Source organism: Populus alba, chromosome 15 (assembly GCF_005239225.2).
Source record: "Populus alba chromosome 15, ASM523922v2, whole genome shotgun sequence".
Lineage (NCBI taxonomy): Eukaryota > Viridiplantae > Streptophyta > Magnoliopsida > Malpighiales > Salicaceae > Populus > Populus alba.
In genome coordinates this window covers 3,919,972-3,935,669 of record NC_133298.1, presented here as the reverse complement: position 1 = coordinate 3,935,669, position 15,698 = coordinate 3,919,972, and the positions used below count along the sequence as shown (strand labels likewise).

General features: G+C 35.2%; 3 protein-coding genes across 3 annotated transcripts; 1 reads left to right on the top strand and 2 right to left on the bottom strand.

The window, feature by feature from the left end:
• Positions 1-439: 439 nt before the first annotated feature.
• Positions 440-3,421, top strand: LOC118056363 (probable aminotransferase ACS12). The gene is made up of 4 exons (XM_035068543.2): positions 440-1,157; positions 1,253-1,387; positions 1,697-1,896; positions 2,022-3,421. Exons 1-4 carry the CDS (start codon positions 774-776, stop codon positions 2,854-2,856), a joined length of 1,554 nt encoding a protein of 517 aa, XP_034924434.1. The 5' UTR covers positions 440-773; the 3' UTR covers positions 2,857-3,421.
• Positions 3,153-4,476, bottom strand: LOC118056364 (uncharacterized). The gene is made up of 2 exons (XM_035068545.2): positions 3,533-4,476; positions 3,153-3,260 (listed from the first exon to the last, which is right to left on the bottom strand). Exons 1-2 carry the CDS (start codon positions 4,439-4,441, stop codon positions 3,153-3,155), a joined length of 1,017 nt encoding a protein of 338 aa, XP_034924436.1. The 5' UTR covers positions 4,442-4,476.
• A 3,032-nt stretch (positions 4,477-7,508) lies between these two features.
• Positions 7,509-9,343, bottom strand: LOC118056362 (protein PSK SIMULATOR 3). The gene has a single exon (XM_035068542.2). The coding sequence runs from the start codon at positions 9,133-9,135 to the stop codon at positions 7,729-7,731; it is 1,407 nt and encodes a 468-aa protein (XP_034924433.1). The 5' UTR covers positions 9,136-9,343; the 3' UTR covers positions 7,509-7,728.
• Between the last annotated feature and the right edge of the window lie 6,355 nt (positions 9,344-15,698).

Genomic DNA, 15,698 nt, shown 5'->3' with positions numbered 1-15,698 from the left:
CAATTGTAGCTTTGAATTTAAATTTAGTTGATAAATAAGTCAAATATATATGTTTGAAAGAGATGGAATTTAATTCATTTTATGTTTTATATTACCCTCTTCACTTTTATTTTTTTTTCATTTAAAAATCTCTAAAAAAAGATGTGTAGATTTTATTTTGAGAAAAGTAGTTCTAATATTAATTTTTTATTTTTAGTATAAGTATATAAGAGAGGTTGATTTTTGATTTATTTTTGTTCTAATTTTAGAGATTAAATTCCACTTGAAATTCAATTATTTCGGTTTAAAATGATTCCAGACATAAAAGTTTATTAAAATCTTAAAATTAAATTTTTTTTTAAAAAATCCAAACATGTTTTAAAATGATGAAATTAAAAAGAAAAAAAAAACTTTCATGCTCAAATAAAAATAAAGGTAGATGAAGTTTCCCACTTGTTTTGGCATAATAGAGTAATTACATAGCAAACACTCATTAGGCATGAAGAAGATATTGTGCAAATACAAAACTCAAAATGCCAAAACCTAAAATCCAACCTCCAAAATTATAAGCCACCAACACAAAATCCAATCTTTCCCTCTCCCTCACAACTCCACCACCCACACAACACAACACTCAAAAAAAAAAAAAAAAAAAAAAAAACCAGTCTTCTCTCCCTCTCCCGACAACCTCGGCACCAAATCTTCAGGCGGGTCAACCCACCAAACCCACATGACCCAACCTCTAACACTCCACGAACAACACACCAACCCGACTCGACAAAAAATCCACCGGAATGAGACTCATAGTGCCATTACAAGGCATAGTTCAAGGTAGGGGAGGCCTAATACTAGGTACCTTGATACCTTGTGCTCTTTTTTACTTCTTTCAACTTTACATTAAACGAAACCGTGGTAACAGTTCAAACACTCCATTGAATCCTCCGTCGCCGTCCAGTTCATCGCCCAACCTCGCAGAGATTGCGAGGACGTCATCCAGGTCGAGTTTTCTTGGCCGGGTGGGGTCGTTTGGTCCGGTGAGTGTATCCGGCAGGGCTAGTTTGATTGTAAGAGGGAATGATTCGCCTTATTATATTGGGTTGGAGAAGGTTTCGGATGATCCATATGAGAAAGCCCGTAACCCGGATGGGATCATTCAACTTGGATTATCAGAGAATAGAGTGAGTGAAAGACAAAGAGTTCGGTTTTTAATAAAGTTCTGTTATTTATTTATTTTAAATTTTGTTTAATTGGGTTTTTTTTTTGGTGTTTTTAGTTGTGTTTCGATTTGATAGAGAAATGGATGGTGGAGAATGTGAGGGAAGCAATGGTGGGAAGGGACGGTGAGCATTTGAGTATTAATGGGATCGCGGCGTATCAGCCATCTGATGGATTAATGGAGTTGAAAGTGGTAAAGTTAACAGTCTTTGTTACTTTTTTTTTTTTATGATGATTGTGACTATTTGAAAATTGGGTTGTTGTATTTAACTAACTTCTATGTTTAAGTTGAAAGGCTGTCTTTTTAGTGAATGCAGTGTTAATTTGGTGTTTTTGAGAGTAACATAAAATGCGAGCTAAGTTTAAGGTTTGGAACTGAGAGTTGTATGGGAAGTTAATTTAGCTGTATTCGAAGACAACTGGTTAGCCATGTAATGGAATTGAGTCTCTGGTGTGGTTTTAGTTGTTTGTTATTCTATTTAGTTGCTTCAGTTATTTGCAGGCCGTGGCAGGTTTCATGTCTCAGGTGATGGGAAAAGTGGTTTCATTTGACCCCTCATCACAGGTGATGGAAAAAGTGGTATCATTTGACCCCTCACAAATAGTATTGACTGCAGGTGCCACTCCTGCAATTGAGATACTATGCTTCTGCCTGGCAGACCATGGAAATGCATTTCTTATTCCAACGCCTTATTATCCCGGGTAATTTTATAGCTCCTAGTGCAACTTTTGATTATTAGTCACCAAGTGTGAAGTGAATTGTAATTTTGTATTTAAGTTTTATTATGGAAATTTGCTCTTGGAGTTGATTATAAGAAAACTTGCAGATTTGACAGGGATGTTAGATTGCGAACAGGAGTGGAGCTAATACCTGTTCACTGCCGCAGTGCTGACAACTTCTTATTAAGTGTTACTGCTCTCGAACAGGCATACAACCAGGCTAGAAAACGAGGAGTAAAAGTACGTGGGATTCTGATTTCAAATCCCTCAAATCCTGTTGGCAATATACTTCCATGGCAAACCCTCTATAATATATTAGACTTTGCCCAAGAGAAGAACATCCACATTATCTCTGATGAGATATTCGCTGGGTCTGTGTATGGAAATATGGAGTTTGTGAGCGTGGCAGAAATTCTTGAGAAAGAAGAATTTGATAAGAACAGGGTTCATATAATATATGGGTTGTCAAAAGACCTCTGTCTTCCAGGATTTAGGGTTGGGGTTATCTATTCATACAACGAAAATGTTTTGGCTGCTGCCAAACGGTTAACTAGATTTTCTTCTATTTCTGCTCCAAGCCAGAGGTTGCTGATTTCAATGCTGTCAGACACTAAATTCATTGAAGAATTCATCAAGACTAACAAGCAGAGGATACAGGAATTGCATTATTCTTTTGTTGATGGTCTCAAACAACTGGGAATCCAGTGCATAGAAAGCAGTGCTGGTTTCTACTGCTGGGCTAATATGAGTGGACTAATCCCTTCTTTCGGCGAGAAAGGGGAACTTGAGCTATGGGATAAGCTTTTGAATATTGCTAAGGTCAATGTAACGCCTGGCTCAGCTTGTCATTGCATAGAACCAGGATGGTTCCGGTGTTGTTTCACTACCTTAGCTCTAGAAGATATCCCTGTGGTCATGAAACGAATCCGCAAGGTGGCATAAACTTGTAAATCTCTTAGTTGAAATTCAATGATTTTTTGGCACCCAATTTTGTTTCTTTCATGGTTGATGGTGTTGCTATGTTTGCAATCACTATTCACTGCTTTCAATGGCAGAGCAAGCAAGTCAATGGAAAATTCCAATTTGATATCTTGGGAGTTCTGGCAATTTTCAAGATTGGGTTACATTCCGAATGCTGTAAATTGTTTACATATTTGCCTGGAAGTGGAAAGCTAGAACGATTTGAAAAAGGACTGATCAAAGAAATGAACTTGGGGTGGTTCATAGTGACAAATGCCCTATATTATTTTCAGTCTTGGTTGGCGCATCTTCCTCTGCAGTCCTTCAATCATATTGATGCTAGTTCCAAAGATGCAGCATCCAAAAGCTTTCTTGTCCATAAATTTCTGCCACAGTTGCAAACAGGCAAGAGTAAAGTTACTTAAATCTTTTGTTGAAAATAGCAGATCACTTGAAAATGTAACCTGTTATTTATTCAATGATATTGCAGAAGGAGATGATTTAAAGTATTTGTGTTCTTATGATTTTAATAGCTTTCACTTCTATATCCTTCTGACTTCTAGTTGTTTATCACTATCGGTAGTCTGATATCCAAAAATGGTTTTAGACTTCTAGGAATAAAAGACAGTGACAGAAGGAGCAAGAATTGGACATTTACCATTGATGGATTCTGTTTTCTCATTTGAACAGCTTTCCTCTGACAACTCCTCCTTCGGCTCATCATTATCAGTTCACCAAGCGTTAGTGGTCTCCTTATCATGACACTGCTATTACGTTCACAATCAAAATCTCTGCTGTTTAGCTCCGGAGTAAAAGATTGCTTTCTGGGATGGGAAGCCTTTCCTAGAAAACCAGATTTGGGTGTATATAATGGAAAGAGACATTCCAAGAAAGCAGCCCCCTCAAGACTTGATACGCCAGTTGCATAGCTGCTTGTGCTACTATCAGTTTCAGAAGTTGGCGATGATGGGCCAACTGATAGAATTCTACTATCAGTTTCAGAAGTTGACTTGATACGCCAGTTGCACAGACTCGATACGCCGGATTCCTGCTGGCCATTGCTATCATCTGTTGGAGATGTTGTTTGCACCGGAACAGCAGCAGAAATTGCCACCGATGAAACCAAGCAATTAGCCAAGAGAGACGGTGCTGAACTAAACGATTCATCTGTCTCGAAACTGAATGATTCAAGATCTGAGTTAAACATTACTTGTTCATCTCCAAGAATCTCCTCACCAGAATCACCATCCTCGTGCTTGTGATTGTCATCACCTTGAGAGCACGTGACATGCCATGGTAAAGCAAGGAGATTTGCCTGTGGGGTTATAAATGCTGATTCTGGTGATTGTGAGAAACAGGATAGAGGTTTCCCAGGCTTTTCCTCCCAGTTGAAGGGCACTGAGGCGATGAGCTTGACAGGAGGCAGTTGAACTGGGGTAACCGAAGAAACCTCAGGTTTCCAGTCTCTTTTTGCTACTCCGGGCCTTACTTCCCAGAGAAATGGCACTGATGGTGGTTGCCTAATGTGTTTTTTCCTCGAGGAGTCTATGACTTCTAAACCAGCCATTTTGAAGTAAAAAGCTATTATCCCTCGCCCATTGCACCTTGAGCTGGCCTTGTTCATGCATTTATATCGTTAAATGAAGTGGGTTAGTCGAGTTCCCATCTAAACTTCGCAAGCCAACTGCACCATTCTTTTTCAAGTAGTAGATTAGGCTTACCTGCTCTCTCCACTCACTACTCTAATGGTCTCGTTGAAGTTCTTACCGAAATAGCTCTTTGAAGTGGCCCAATTCAACAACTTAGGCCATCAATGGGCTGCCCATCATGGATAAAATAAGGATGGCCTCCTTGCATTAAACTCGAAACATAGAAACTTCCCAACCTTTTCCTGTCCAAGAAATCAGAATCTCTCTAGTTCTTGAAGAAGCTAACAATAACATCAAGAAAGATGGCCTCGACAAACAGCTCAACCCCCTCCTTTGTGTGCTAAGGGTTGCGATTTCTTTGGTTCTCAAGAGAACAAAAATCCGTGTTCAAAGTGTTACGAAGACTACCTCAAAGAAGAGGTAACCGCTAACTCCGCTAATAAACTCTCTGAACCTGTCATCACCCATCAGCTGATTATAAGAGCCCAGCTGTTGCTAGCGATGAAACGAGATCAACAACTAACACGGCTGCTTCGAGTTCAACTAGGAATATTCGATGCGAATGCTGCAACGAGAAAGTTGGCTTGACAGGGTTCAATTGCTGATGCGGGAAGATCATTTGTGGGATGCATAGACATGTTGAAGAGCACCCATGCACGTTCGATTTCAGACTCTTGGTCGACAAAATTTAGCTAAGCAAAATCCACTTGTTGTGGATGATAAACTTGGTTCTAGAGCATGAAGGATCATAAAGATTTCTTGAATCTGTCTTCTTCATGCATACAACAAAGTTATATGTGATTTGTATTATCTTTTATTGCTTGATTTGATAGTAAAAGTTTCGAATTGGTATTATCTCCTGAGTAATCTTTTATGATTTATAGTTTAAACTCACTGTACCAAGATCAGCAACCACCAATTTTCTACTTGGCAATAATTCTGGGCTTTCTTCCAAGAGAAATGGCAATATGGCTTCTCGATTCTCTCTTTCTTGAAGGTTTAAGGATTCCTAGGATATTATTCTAATAGCATGAATACATTAATCATATTAAGAATTAAGAATTCCCTTTGAAAAGTATAATCATGGTTAACCCTAACCCTAACCTCTCTTCTTCTCCTTTCCCTCTCCAAATGCGTGCCTCCTCATCTCAAAATATTAGTCGATTTACGTCCGAATTTCTTCAGAACTCTGCCATCTTCGCCGGATTGAGATTATGGATAGAAGTAAAGACAAGAACATTGATTCAATTGAGAATTGTCCCTTTTTTGGAGCCAAATGAGAATTGGATAGTTGTTGGGGATACCATGTCTTCAGAACTCTGCCGATTAAGTTTCAACCCTTAGAATTTCTGACGCTATTATCTAGTAGCTTGGAGAACTACTTAAACGGGCCATAAGGTCTATCAAGAGTCTAGTTACAGCTAGCCACCATGTGTTTGTTCCTGTCAAATTCTTGCACAATCTCATTAATTTCTGACTCATGTTCTGGCGAACATTGTAAAAGTACCCCAGTCTAGTTAGATGTATCTAGCTGGCTCATCTTGGACGGACTAGGTTGCAAAGGTTTTTAAGGGAAGACCATGTAATCAGTTGGGTCCATGGTGCCACTACAGGCTCAAGGGCTCCATGCTTAGCCTTGGACCACAACACATTGTTCTTGGATCTGGTCCACTAGACAGGCCTAAGCGTTTCCAAGATTATCATACAATTTTTACGCCAAAAAATCTTTATATAATTTATTTTATGATTATATGTACGTTATGAAACTTAGCATAGATAAAATGTTTTTACGACATCATTTCTGTATTGCCGGTTATGGATTCAGAATTCGAGTCATGACCCGTATGATCTCTTGTTGTTTAGAAAAGGGACAAATTACATTTTTAGAATTTGATTAACCAAAAGGCAAAGCATTTAAGGAGATATAGAACTTGAAAAGAGAGCATATGAGGTGGGACAAAAGGATATTAAGACTCTCATTGAATAGTGAAGGAGATCAAGGACGGTCATGAGGGCCCTAGAGGGAAACAAAGGTGGGAGCTTTTACGAGAAACTTGTGTCCTAACAAGGCACCATTGTTTCACCAAAAAAAAAAAAAACCAAGACACCAGTGAAGCCATGAGCTGTAAGAGCAAGTGAAAAATTATAAACAAATCGAGAACAAGAAGATATGAAACATAGTGGATTGCGAGGATGGGATTTGTCCCTGTTCTAATTCCCGTAGGATATGCTAAAAAATGAACTAGTAGTCCTCCTAGCAATGCTCGAGCTTGCCAAGAGACACCCAGCACTGCAACATCCAATATTCGAATAACTTGTGCCTGATTGGCACAAATCCTTTGGAATTTTGTTGCATCATTTTTGTGTTTAATGCTCTTATTCTCCTGGAGAATATCACATAACTAGGAAGGTGATTCCTCTTACGTACACAATGTTAGGAAAAGAAATCCCCTCTTGATTAACAAACTTATCTACCCCATTAATCCCCTCTTGAAACTTTTATTAAAAAAAAAACAATGATTTATATTTTTTTAAATTTATTTTACTTAAAATTATCGTAACAAACAAAAGATAAAAAAATTCAATAAATTAAAGTCAAAATGAACATGTTATCTCTTCACATGCGTAGCCGGAATTGGTGTCTAGTCTCTAGTGATTGTCTCCTAATTCATCATTGATAAATTAGTGTAACAGTATTGAAAAGATTCCACTATGATAAAGACTAAATTACTATTAGCTGGCTACTACTGTGATCTCAAATGTTTCTTTGAAGGGCCCATTGATAATGGCTAGCCAACTGCTTCTTTGTGTAAGTTAGTCTGTGACTTCATATGATCAGAGAGTATTTATTAGTTGGAAATGGATAAAAATCTTGTATATAATTAGCAACCACAACATAAATTATCTTGAAACCGAATCTTGATCAAATTATGCTGCTGAATGATCAATTAATGGAAGATTAAAGGAATATTTCCACATGAGATATTTCAAGCCAAAAGCATGCATTGTTTGAAAGATTACTCAGATGATCAAATCATGTACATACATATATATCTATATTTGACATATGCAGATCAGGGTCAGAAGGAGAACAAACCCTCAAAGATCTGACACTCAGTTCAGTCTAAGATCAAAAACATGATGAAGTTTAGATTGAAACCAAAACTAAAACCAAGAGAAAGAAAAAGAAAAAGAAACCATCTTCCTAGCTGGAATTCTGAGGATTCAAGAACCCATTGAAGTTGGCACATTCAAACAAGGCCTTAGCAGTCATCTCCCTTTCGAACCTCCAAATGTAATTCAAGCCCACCAAAAGTTCTGTAATGGCAGCTTCAGTCTTCTCTTTATTTGCAAAAAACAATGTTTGCAGAAGAAACACATTGGTTTTTGGCACTAGATTTTGTTGCTCAAAGCTCCTTTCACTTTGCCACTTGATCATATTATGTGCTAATGGTGATAACCACCCCAATATCCTCCCTAAAGCATCCCTCCATTCTCCTGCAAGAACTGGATCACTAGCCGAAAACCCTACTCCTTTCAGTCTAGCCCTCAGTAACGACCTTATACTATTTGGTAACATCGCGTAAAGATCATCTCTTGCATCAATACCAACAAGTTGTGGTGACTTTATCATCTTTTCCAGTATTATAATCAAATTTGCATAGTGTAGGGCTAAAGCTGCCGCGCCCAGAGTAGTTGCCGGTGGATTTAGAAGCTTTGAATTCGTCTCGAAAAAACCAGTACTGAAATCTTTATTTCCTTCAAGTTTTGAGATCTTCAATGGCCCTGACACAAAGTTACAAGTTGTAGGGTTTTCGGTTGGATGCACTGTTGCAGAAGCTGAGAGACAGCGAGGCAGGGAAGTTGGATAGCCGTGTGCTATGCCAAAAACCAGCTTGATCCGTGCTAAGATAGTGAAAATGGACTTAGCAAGAATCAGAACAGCAGTATCAAAGCTTCTATTCCAAAGAGATCTGTCTTTTAGATACTTCACCTCCTGTCTCTGCCAGAATATCTTTTGTTGAAGATCCAAAACTTTTTGTTCTTTTGTTGTTCCTTCAAGTTCACCACACTGTAAAGCTTTCCTTAATCCATTCTCCAGTACAGACAGCTCCTCTATCTCTTTATACAGCGTCGCCGTGACGGTCACGTACCTGTCCAACTTCTTGGTTTTAGCTTCCATGTCTTTCCAACTCAAGACCCAACAATTAGTATCATGCCCCAAGTTGGCAAACTCATCGAACAAATGTTCGAAACCACGCAAACTTGTGTCCCCACACCTCTTGCTCAACCTCGAAACAGATTTAGCGACGAGTCTAAGGTTCTCAGCCATTTCTGCACACGCGAGGCCGAGAAGGAAAGATTCATCATTGGAGACTATCTTGTGTACTCCGTCAAGAGAGACGGAATCGTTTCGCACCCGAATTATGTTCTTGTCTGAAAGAGATTGCCAAAGATGGAAAAGCTTTGACATAAGACCTGCAATTTCAAAAGCTAATACTCCAACTGAAGATTTCTTTGATGGTTTTGGGATTGGAGTGGAGGTTATGACTGAATCAAAACTATGAGATATTACTGTTTTTACCTTTATTAGCCAGGTTTCAAGAGCCATATTGTGGATCAATATTTTTCTATGTATAGCACAGGAAGTAGCAAAAGGCTAGATATGGATAGCTAGCTAAGGATTAATGGCAAGTTGGTGTGTGAAAAAGAAGAAGAAAAATGAGAAGTGGGGGTCTGAGAGAGGAAGCAAAAGGTAATGGGAGAGGAGATAATGGAAGAATGGGAGTTGGAGATCAAAGATAAGGATTATAAAAGAGGAGAGCATGGAGGTTATATTCTATTGTAAAGGGGTGTGCGTGGCTCGTGGATTTGAGAGCATTACAAATAGCAAAGCAAATTGTGTGATAAGAGAACAAAAATAAATTAATAAATTAATAAAACTACACACACACGAAGAGGTGATAAAATTATTTTTTAATTTTTTACCCAAAAGATTAAAGAGATAATAAAATTTGCAGCAATATATATTTAATATTGAAATGTATTTTGTCTTTCATGGGTTTGAACTTCAAGAGGATTTTGAAGCGAGTGGAGTCTTGAATTATGTTTTTTTTCCCCTTTTTTTCTCGGGTTTTATAAATAATCATATAAAAAACAATCTTATTCTCCTCGTAGATTAAAAAAAAAGAGAGACAATATTTATTGCGTGCTAAGAAGCACTTTTCTCCTAAGATGCTACTTTTTTTCTTTCTTTCTTTCCCTTTCAAAATAGGGGAGAGGGCCATATCATCATTGGTTTTTTCCTTTTGAACTTTTATGAGGTAATCTTTCTTGGTAATTAATATGTTTGTTCCGTATGAATTATTCATTGATTCTCCAGTTAAATCCTTTTGAAACAATATGAAAAAGAAAAGGAGAAATTCTAGTGATCTCACGGATTCGGCATCATTATATTGTTTTCAAAGATCGTGTTTGATTAATATTCTATGATAAAAGATGACATACACAAAAAGATATAAAAATATAAAATAAATTTAATTTTGAAATAATTTTGAAGTGAATTGATTTTTTGTATTTTTAAACATAAAGTTTATGAAAACATGTTCTTTCACTACCAGATTTAATATTTTTATTGACAGAAATTTTTATCGATGTTTACACTTTCAGCTCGTCATTATGTATGTTACCGATGGATTCACAAATAAAAATAGCATGTAGGAAAAAAATTTATCGGTAATTTATAGACTGTCGATAATAAATATATCGATAAATTTATAAACAAATAAAGTGGGTTAAAAAAAATACTCGCTTTATTCCATCAGTATATCTATTGATAAATATAACATATCACTAATAGAATACTATTTGTAATTCCTTCAGTGTGTTAATAGTAGCGGTGTTATTTGCAGTAATTCTTTTCCAACTCTTTGGAATATACCAACTATCTAGTTTCTTCGGTAACCCCATCAATAATAGTGGTATTTGCAATAATGTTTTCACATCTCTTTAGAATATACTGACGAAGTTGTGCCGCCAGTAACCTTGTTGGTAATATTTTAAAAATATATTTTATAAAAAATATATTGAACAAAAGTAGAAAAATAATTAAAATAAAATAAATTAGTATAAAAATAAAATATTTATTATAAATTTAAATATTTGTATGTTAAAAAATAATAAATCTAAAATAGATGCGGCGCTGAAAAAAGATGAAGAGGTTGGTCATCATCGGGACCATGAGACCAATTAGGGAGTGCACATGAACCACCTATGTGTGATCTCATCTTCATTACTAATAGGTGGAGCTCTTCATAATTAGCAGTGAATTATTCATATTTATCATTTAGATGAGTTGTTTGATCATGTACCTATTGGTCTGATATTATCGTGAAATCTAGAGTATGAATACTCAGAATCGATTGCGAGCATCCAACGGTCAAAGCACCACGAGTTGTTCACAAGTCTCGGCCGTAATGTTAGAGAGTCCGTACATCGATTTCTATCGGGTCCATTGGACAATCCTGCCTTTGACCATAAATTTGGATCAATATCCAGATAAGTCGAAGGATCTTCTTAATATCTCTATGTCAACCAGCTGTTATATGTAATCTGAAAAGGAAAATCAATTCATCAAATTCAAAAAAATAGTAACTTAAAAAATGATTAAAAACCAACATACCATAAAGTATTGAGCTCGGCTATCAACAAATTGTTGCACCTTTTTTGGCGGTCATCACTCCCCACATATGTTTTAACAAAAAGCTCCATCGAGCTTGGCTCGTGTCCAAGAACCATAACATGCAATAAAAATATGTTGTTACCTAAATATGTTTTAAAAAACAACTAATAAAAAATGGGTGTAATAAAAAAGATCTTATCATCCGCTTTGCATGCAAAACAAATTGAATGGAGCCACCAGTGTGCATGATAATGGAACTATGAACACGCTGGTTCTGATTATCTGTACCAAACCATGACCATCGAGTGAAATGCGCAGACATCACGTGTTGAATGTATTCCGCACATACAGTCTCTGAGACATACAACAGGCTGAAATCCTTTCAAATTGCCAAGTCATTCCAGCCTGGAAGCTCTCTTATTTTCGTATATTTTTTGGTTTTTTTTTTGTGCGTCATACCATAAATCATACAATCTATATAATACAAATCAATTATTTATTAGTAAATAAAAATAAAAATTTAAATATTTTGAATAAAAAAATTATCTTGAAATTGATTTTACCTAATTACCCTTTTAAATATCACTGTAATATCCTATGTTATTTTCTTGGTATGCACCGATGTAATTTTTTTTATCAGTATTTATCAATGGATACATAAATGAAAAATTTTGTCGATAAAAATAATCACAATATATCAAAAAAAAAAATGTATTGATAGTTTTATTTATATTTATCAATTTTCTAAAATGTTATTATCTCTTGTATTCCAAAACAATAAGTACTAAGAAAGCAAAGAGCACTGTAATAATTATGCGAGCTAAAAAGGGAAATTGTTAGGAAAAAACTATTTGAATTGATTGTTTATGTAGTTGACATAGACAAATACCAAATAACACTGATGCTGATGATAGCACTAATAATCTTCCAATAAGAATCGTATATCTTCGGTTAGATTGTAACATCATATCAATTAGATCCTTATCTTCTTCTTTACACCAAAAAAGTTGTTGAATTTCTTTTTTCATTTTATGAGGCGAAATTTCTTGGAGAAAAGTTTCGTGCAAATCCCTAAAAAAAAAAAAAGACATCAGATTTAACGAAATATGAGATATCACAATTACAACTTGTTTCATCAATCTTGCATGCAAATGTTTGGATTTTTTAACTTCTTGGTATTTTTTTTGGATGATATAAATGAGTTTAATTCTCATATATATTATTATCTCAGTGGACTTAAAAATAATTCAAGAAGGTCACAGAAAATATTTTTTCGTTATAAATATATAAATTCCGAATTTACCATATCTGATACTTGATAAAGAGAAGCTTAGTCTGGCTCAGAAAATGTACTTAAAATATTAGGAATATTGTTTTAAGAAAAAAAAAAAAAGCTTGAAAAACGCAAATTCCATCTCCAACCTTGAATAAATAAATGTATGTTGAAATCTTTTGTATCAAGGTGAGAATGATGGCATCCTTCCTGCGCTTCGACCACAAAATGAAAAGAAAGCCGTGGATCATAAATTGGTCTGCCTTTACAACATCGTGGAGTTTTGAGGTCTCAATGAATGATTATAATTTAGTGCAATTTGGTCTAAATTGATGTAGCACAATACCTTGCAATGCATCTAGACACACGCCCTCACACCATTAGCTAGCACTGACAATCTCTTTTATAGTTGTCGAGATGTATTATTAAAAAGTGTGTTAGGGCATGCATGCATATAATGTAAGAAAATTCTTCAATTGTCATCTACTTGTACATAAAGACTATATATATATATATATATATATATATATATCCTTGTAAGAAGGGTGATAATTAGCTCATTCAAATTCTTAGAAAAAACAAGATTCTGAAACCAAGTTGATGATTCTAAAATAGTAAAAAAATAGTGTAAAATAGTAAAATTACTGGGCTGATCAGATGACCACTTGACAAGTTGAATAAAAATCTCAACAATCACTATATATAGACCTTGCATTCATCACATTTGGGAAAATTAATGCCTTGAGTGGTTATGCTTTATTTCTGAATAGCAATTAGGGTTGACTAATGGATACATGAGGTAGAGATTATTCAAGATGCAATGATATGAAGCTATATATATGCTAGTGTCTACTAATTTATTGGTTAAAAATATGTATCAGAAATTAAAAGAAGAAATAGAGACAATAGGGAAGAACATAACATATATTTATTATTATAAAATATATATGAAAATTCACACCAAAACAGTATTCTCAAGTTTACAACAATAATCAAACACAACGTGTGAGTTGTGCAAGTACGAATTTAAATAGAAAAACCCAAATACACATTGACATCACATGGCGAGTGCTGTTTTTGGGGTAACAAAAAGAAATGCTCAAAGGGAGAGGGAGAGAGTGGCGCTTTTGACATTTCTAAAATTAATTGGAGTGAGAGTTTCGCTTCACTTGGTATTCAAAAGTTGTCTTTTTAATTACCTTTGCCTTTCTAGCTTTTGCCTAGAAATGGAAGGGCAATGAACGATAAGCTTGCTTGCTTGTCGGGGCATGGACAGGCAGCCATGTCTGGATAAACGTGCTTCTAAACTAATTGAGTATGGTAACCATCACTCTCTTTCTCTCCACCTCTTAATTTCACTCGTTTTGTTTATTCTTCTCCTTTCTGTCACAAACCTTGACTGATCTCCGGCATTTCTTCCGCTAAGCATTTCCTTCTATATAAACACAGATGAGATTTGCATCATAAGTGTGTGTGTGTGTGTGTGTGTGTGTGTGTGTGTGTGTGTGTGTGTGTGTGTGTATGATCACTTATATATATTCTTAAACTCTCAGTTTTTGGCCAAGTTTTGCTACCTCTTTTGTTAATTTTTATTTATTATAATGTTTGATCAACGAGTAAAACTTCGACCACTGAGCAAATCAACTCCTCTCCCCTCAAATTATGAGAAATAAAAAATAAGATAAGCATATGAATTCACCCAGATAATTTTACAAGAATTTCAAAATGCTTGTGTGCACGTAGCATTTATGTATCTTCCTCTAATTAAGTGAATAGAGATTTTGATATGCTCGAGGGCACCGGGATCGACTCGCCGGAGCTGAATATGTTTGAAGAAGATTGAGTAATGCTTGTTCCAATGCTGGAGAGCTCTTCAAGGATTTGTGGCAAAAGAAGCCTCTGGTGTTCTACTGGGTGTGCACATGCTCTAATGCGGGCATTTGTCACACAATGACTGGCTATGTTTGTGGCAAAGCATAGAGATCCAACGATTTAGTTGATTACTTGAGGAGTTCTTTCGTTTTTCTAAATGGGAATTTGTTCTCATCGATCCATTTCGAGTCAAAATGTTGGATGATCAGTCATGAATAAAGAAAGGTGTGTTAGATTGAGATTTTGATAAAAGAATAAAGAAGGCGGCTTGCCATGTCTTTTCCTCTTCGTACAATGTACCCCTACTTCATTTGCAAACCCTATGAAGATTCCGGTATTGGCTGGATTCTTCACCATGTACATATAGACAATTAATGGTATATATTTAATTACTCGTAAAATTAACTAGTTTTTTTTACTTTCTACCAACCATTTGTCCGGAGTATTCTTTGCCATATATACAGATAAACAATTGAAGGTATGCCAAAGAATCATTTCTTTTTAATAGTTTAATTTATTAGATGAAATTTTAGGACATGATTTATATTATGTTTTAAAACACCTTTTTAAGTGAAAGCTATTTAACTTGAAACTTGCATATATTTATTTTACATCGTGCTTGATTTTTTATCAAATAAATAAGAATGATGAAATTCAAACTCGTAATCGCTTAGTTATCAAAGCTCTGATAACATATCAAAGAACTATCTCAACCTAATAGGTTAAGCTGTTAGGTGAGATTACGAGATATAATTTATATTATTTTCTAATAAGATATATTAATTTACGGGAGTATTGGATTAAATAGGGTACTAATTCAGCTGTATGAGATTTTTTTTTTCATATGATTTTTTCTCTTACTTTTGTATATTTTTTTTCTTTTTTTAATGTTGTAAGGAAGGATGGTTACAACTTAAACATCATATATCAGTTTAATTAATATATAGAAATTAATTGTATTTCTTAGATTTGGTCAAAGAGATATTCTTAAAGAGAGTAAAGGATTTAAGGCAATTTTATTTTCCACGCAAGGACTCAACTTAATGCTTGAAATTATTATTGATCAAGAAAAGAGCGCACCTTTAACCATTAACATTAGAGTAATAATCTCTCAAATTGTGGCCGTTGAATGGATTTGATTGAGAATACTAAGAACCGACTAAACAGGTCAAGATGGTGCCATAGCCATAGATAGAAAGTTGTGGGATTAATTGTAGTTTAAAATATTTTTTAATCTATGCTTAAACTTCAATTTTATTTAATAAAAGAAAATAAGATTCTGGCCTTCCCAAAATTTTGACTATCTTATGGCCAATTATTATCATCATTATTATTATTCAATATATCT

Bases quoted from the DNA above. Each gene is read 5' to 3' on its own strand.
- LOC118056363 (XM_035068543.2), top strand. From the start codon at position 774: ATGAGACTCATAGTGCCATTACAAGGCATAGTTCAAGGTAGGGGAGGC. The intron at 1,158-1,252 runs GTGAGTGAAAGA...TGGTGTTTTTAG, and splicing joins TTGGATTATCAGAGAATAGA to TTGTGTTTCGATTTGATAGA. The intron at 1,388-1,696 runs GTAAAGTTAACA...AGTTATTTGCAG, and splicing joins GATTAATGGAGTTGAAAGTG to GCCGTGGCAGGTTTCATGTC.
- LOC118056364 (XM_035068545.2), bottom strand. From the start codon at position 4,441: ATGGCTGGTTTAGAAGTCATAGACTCCTCGAGGAAAAAACACATTAGG. The intron at 3,261-3,532 runs GTAAATGTCCAA...CAACTGTGGCAG, and splicing joins GAAAACAGAATCCATCAATG to AAATTTATGGACAAGAAAGC.
- LOC118056362 (XM_035068542.2), bottom strand. From the start codon at position 9,135: ATGGCTCTTGAAACCTGGCTAATAAAGGTAAAAACAGTAATATCTCAT.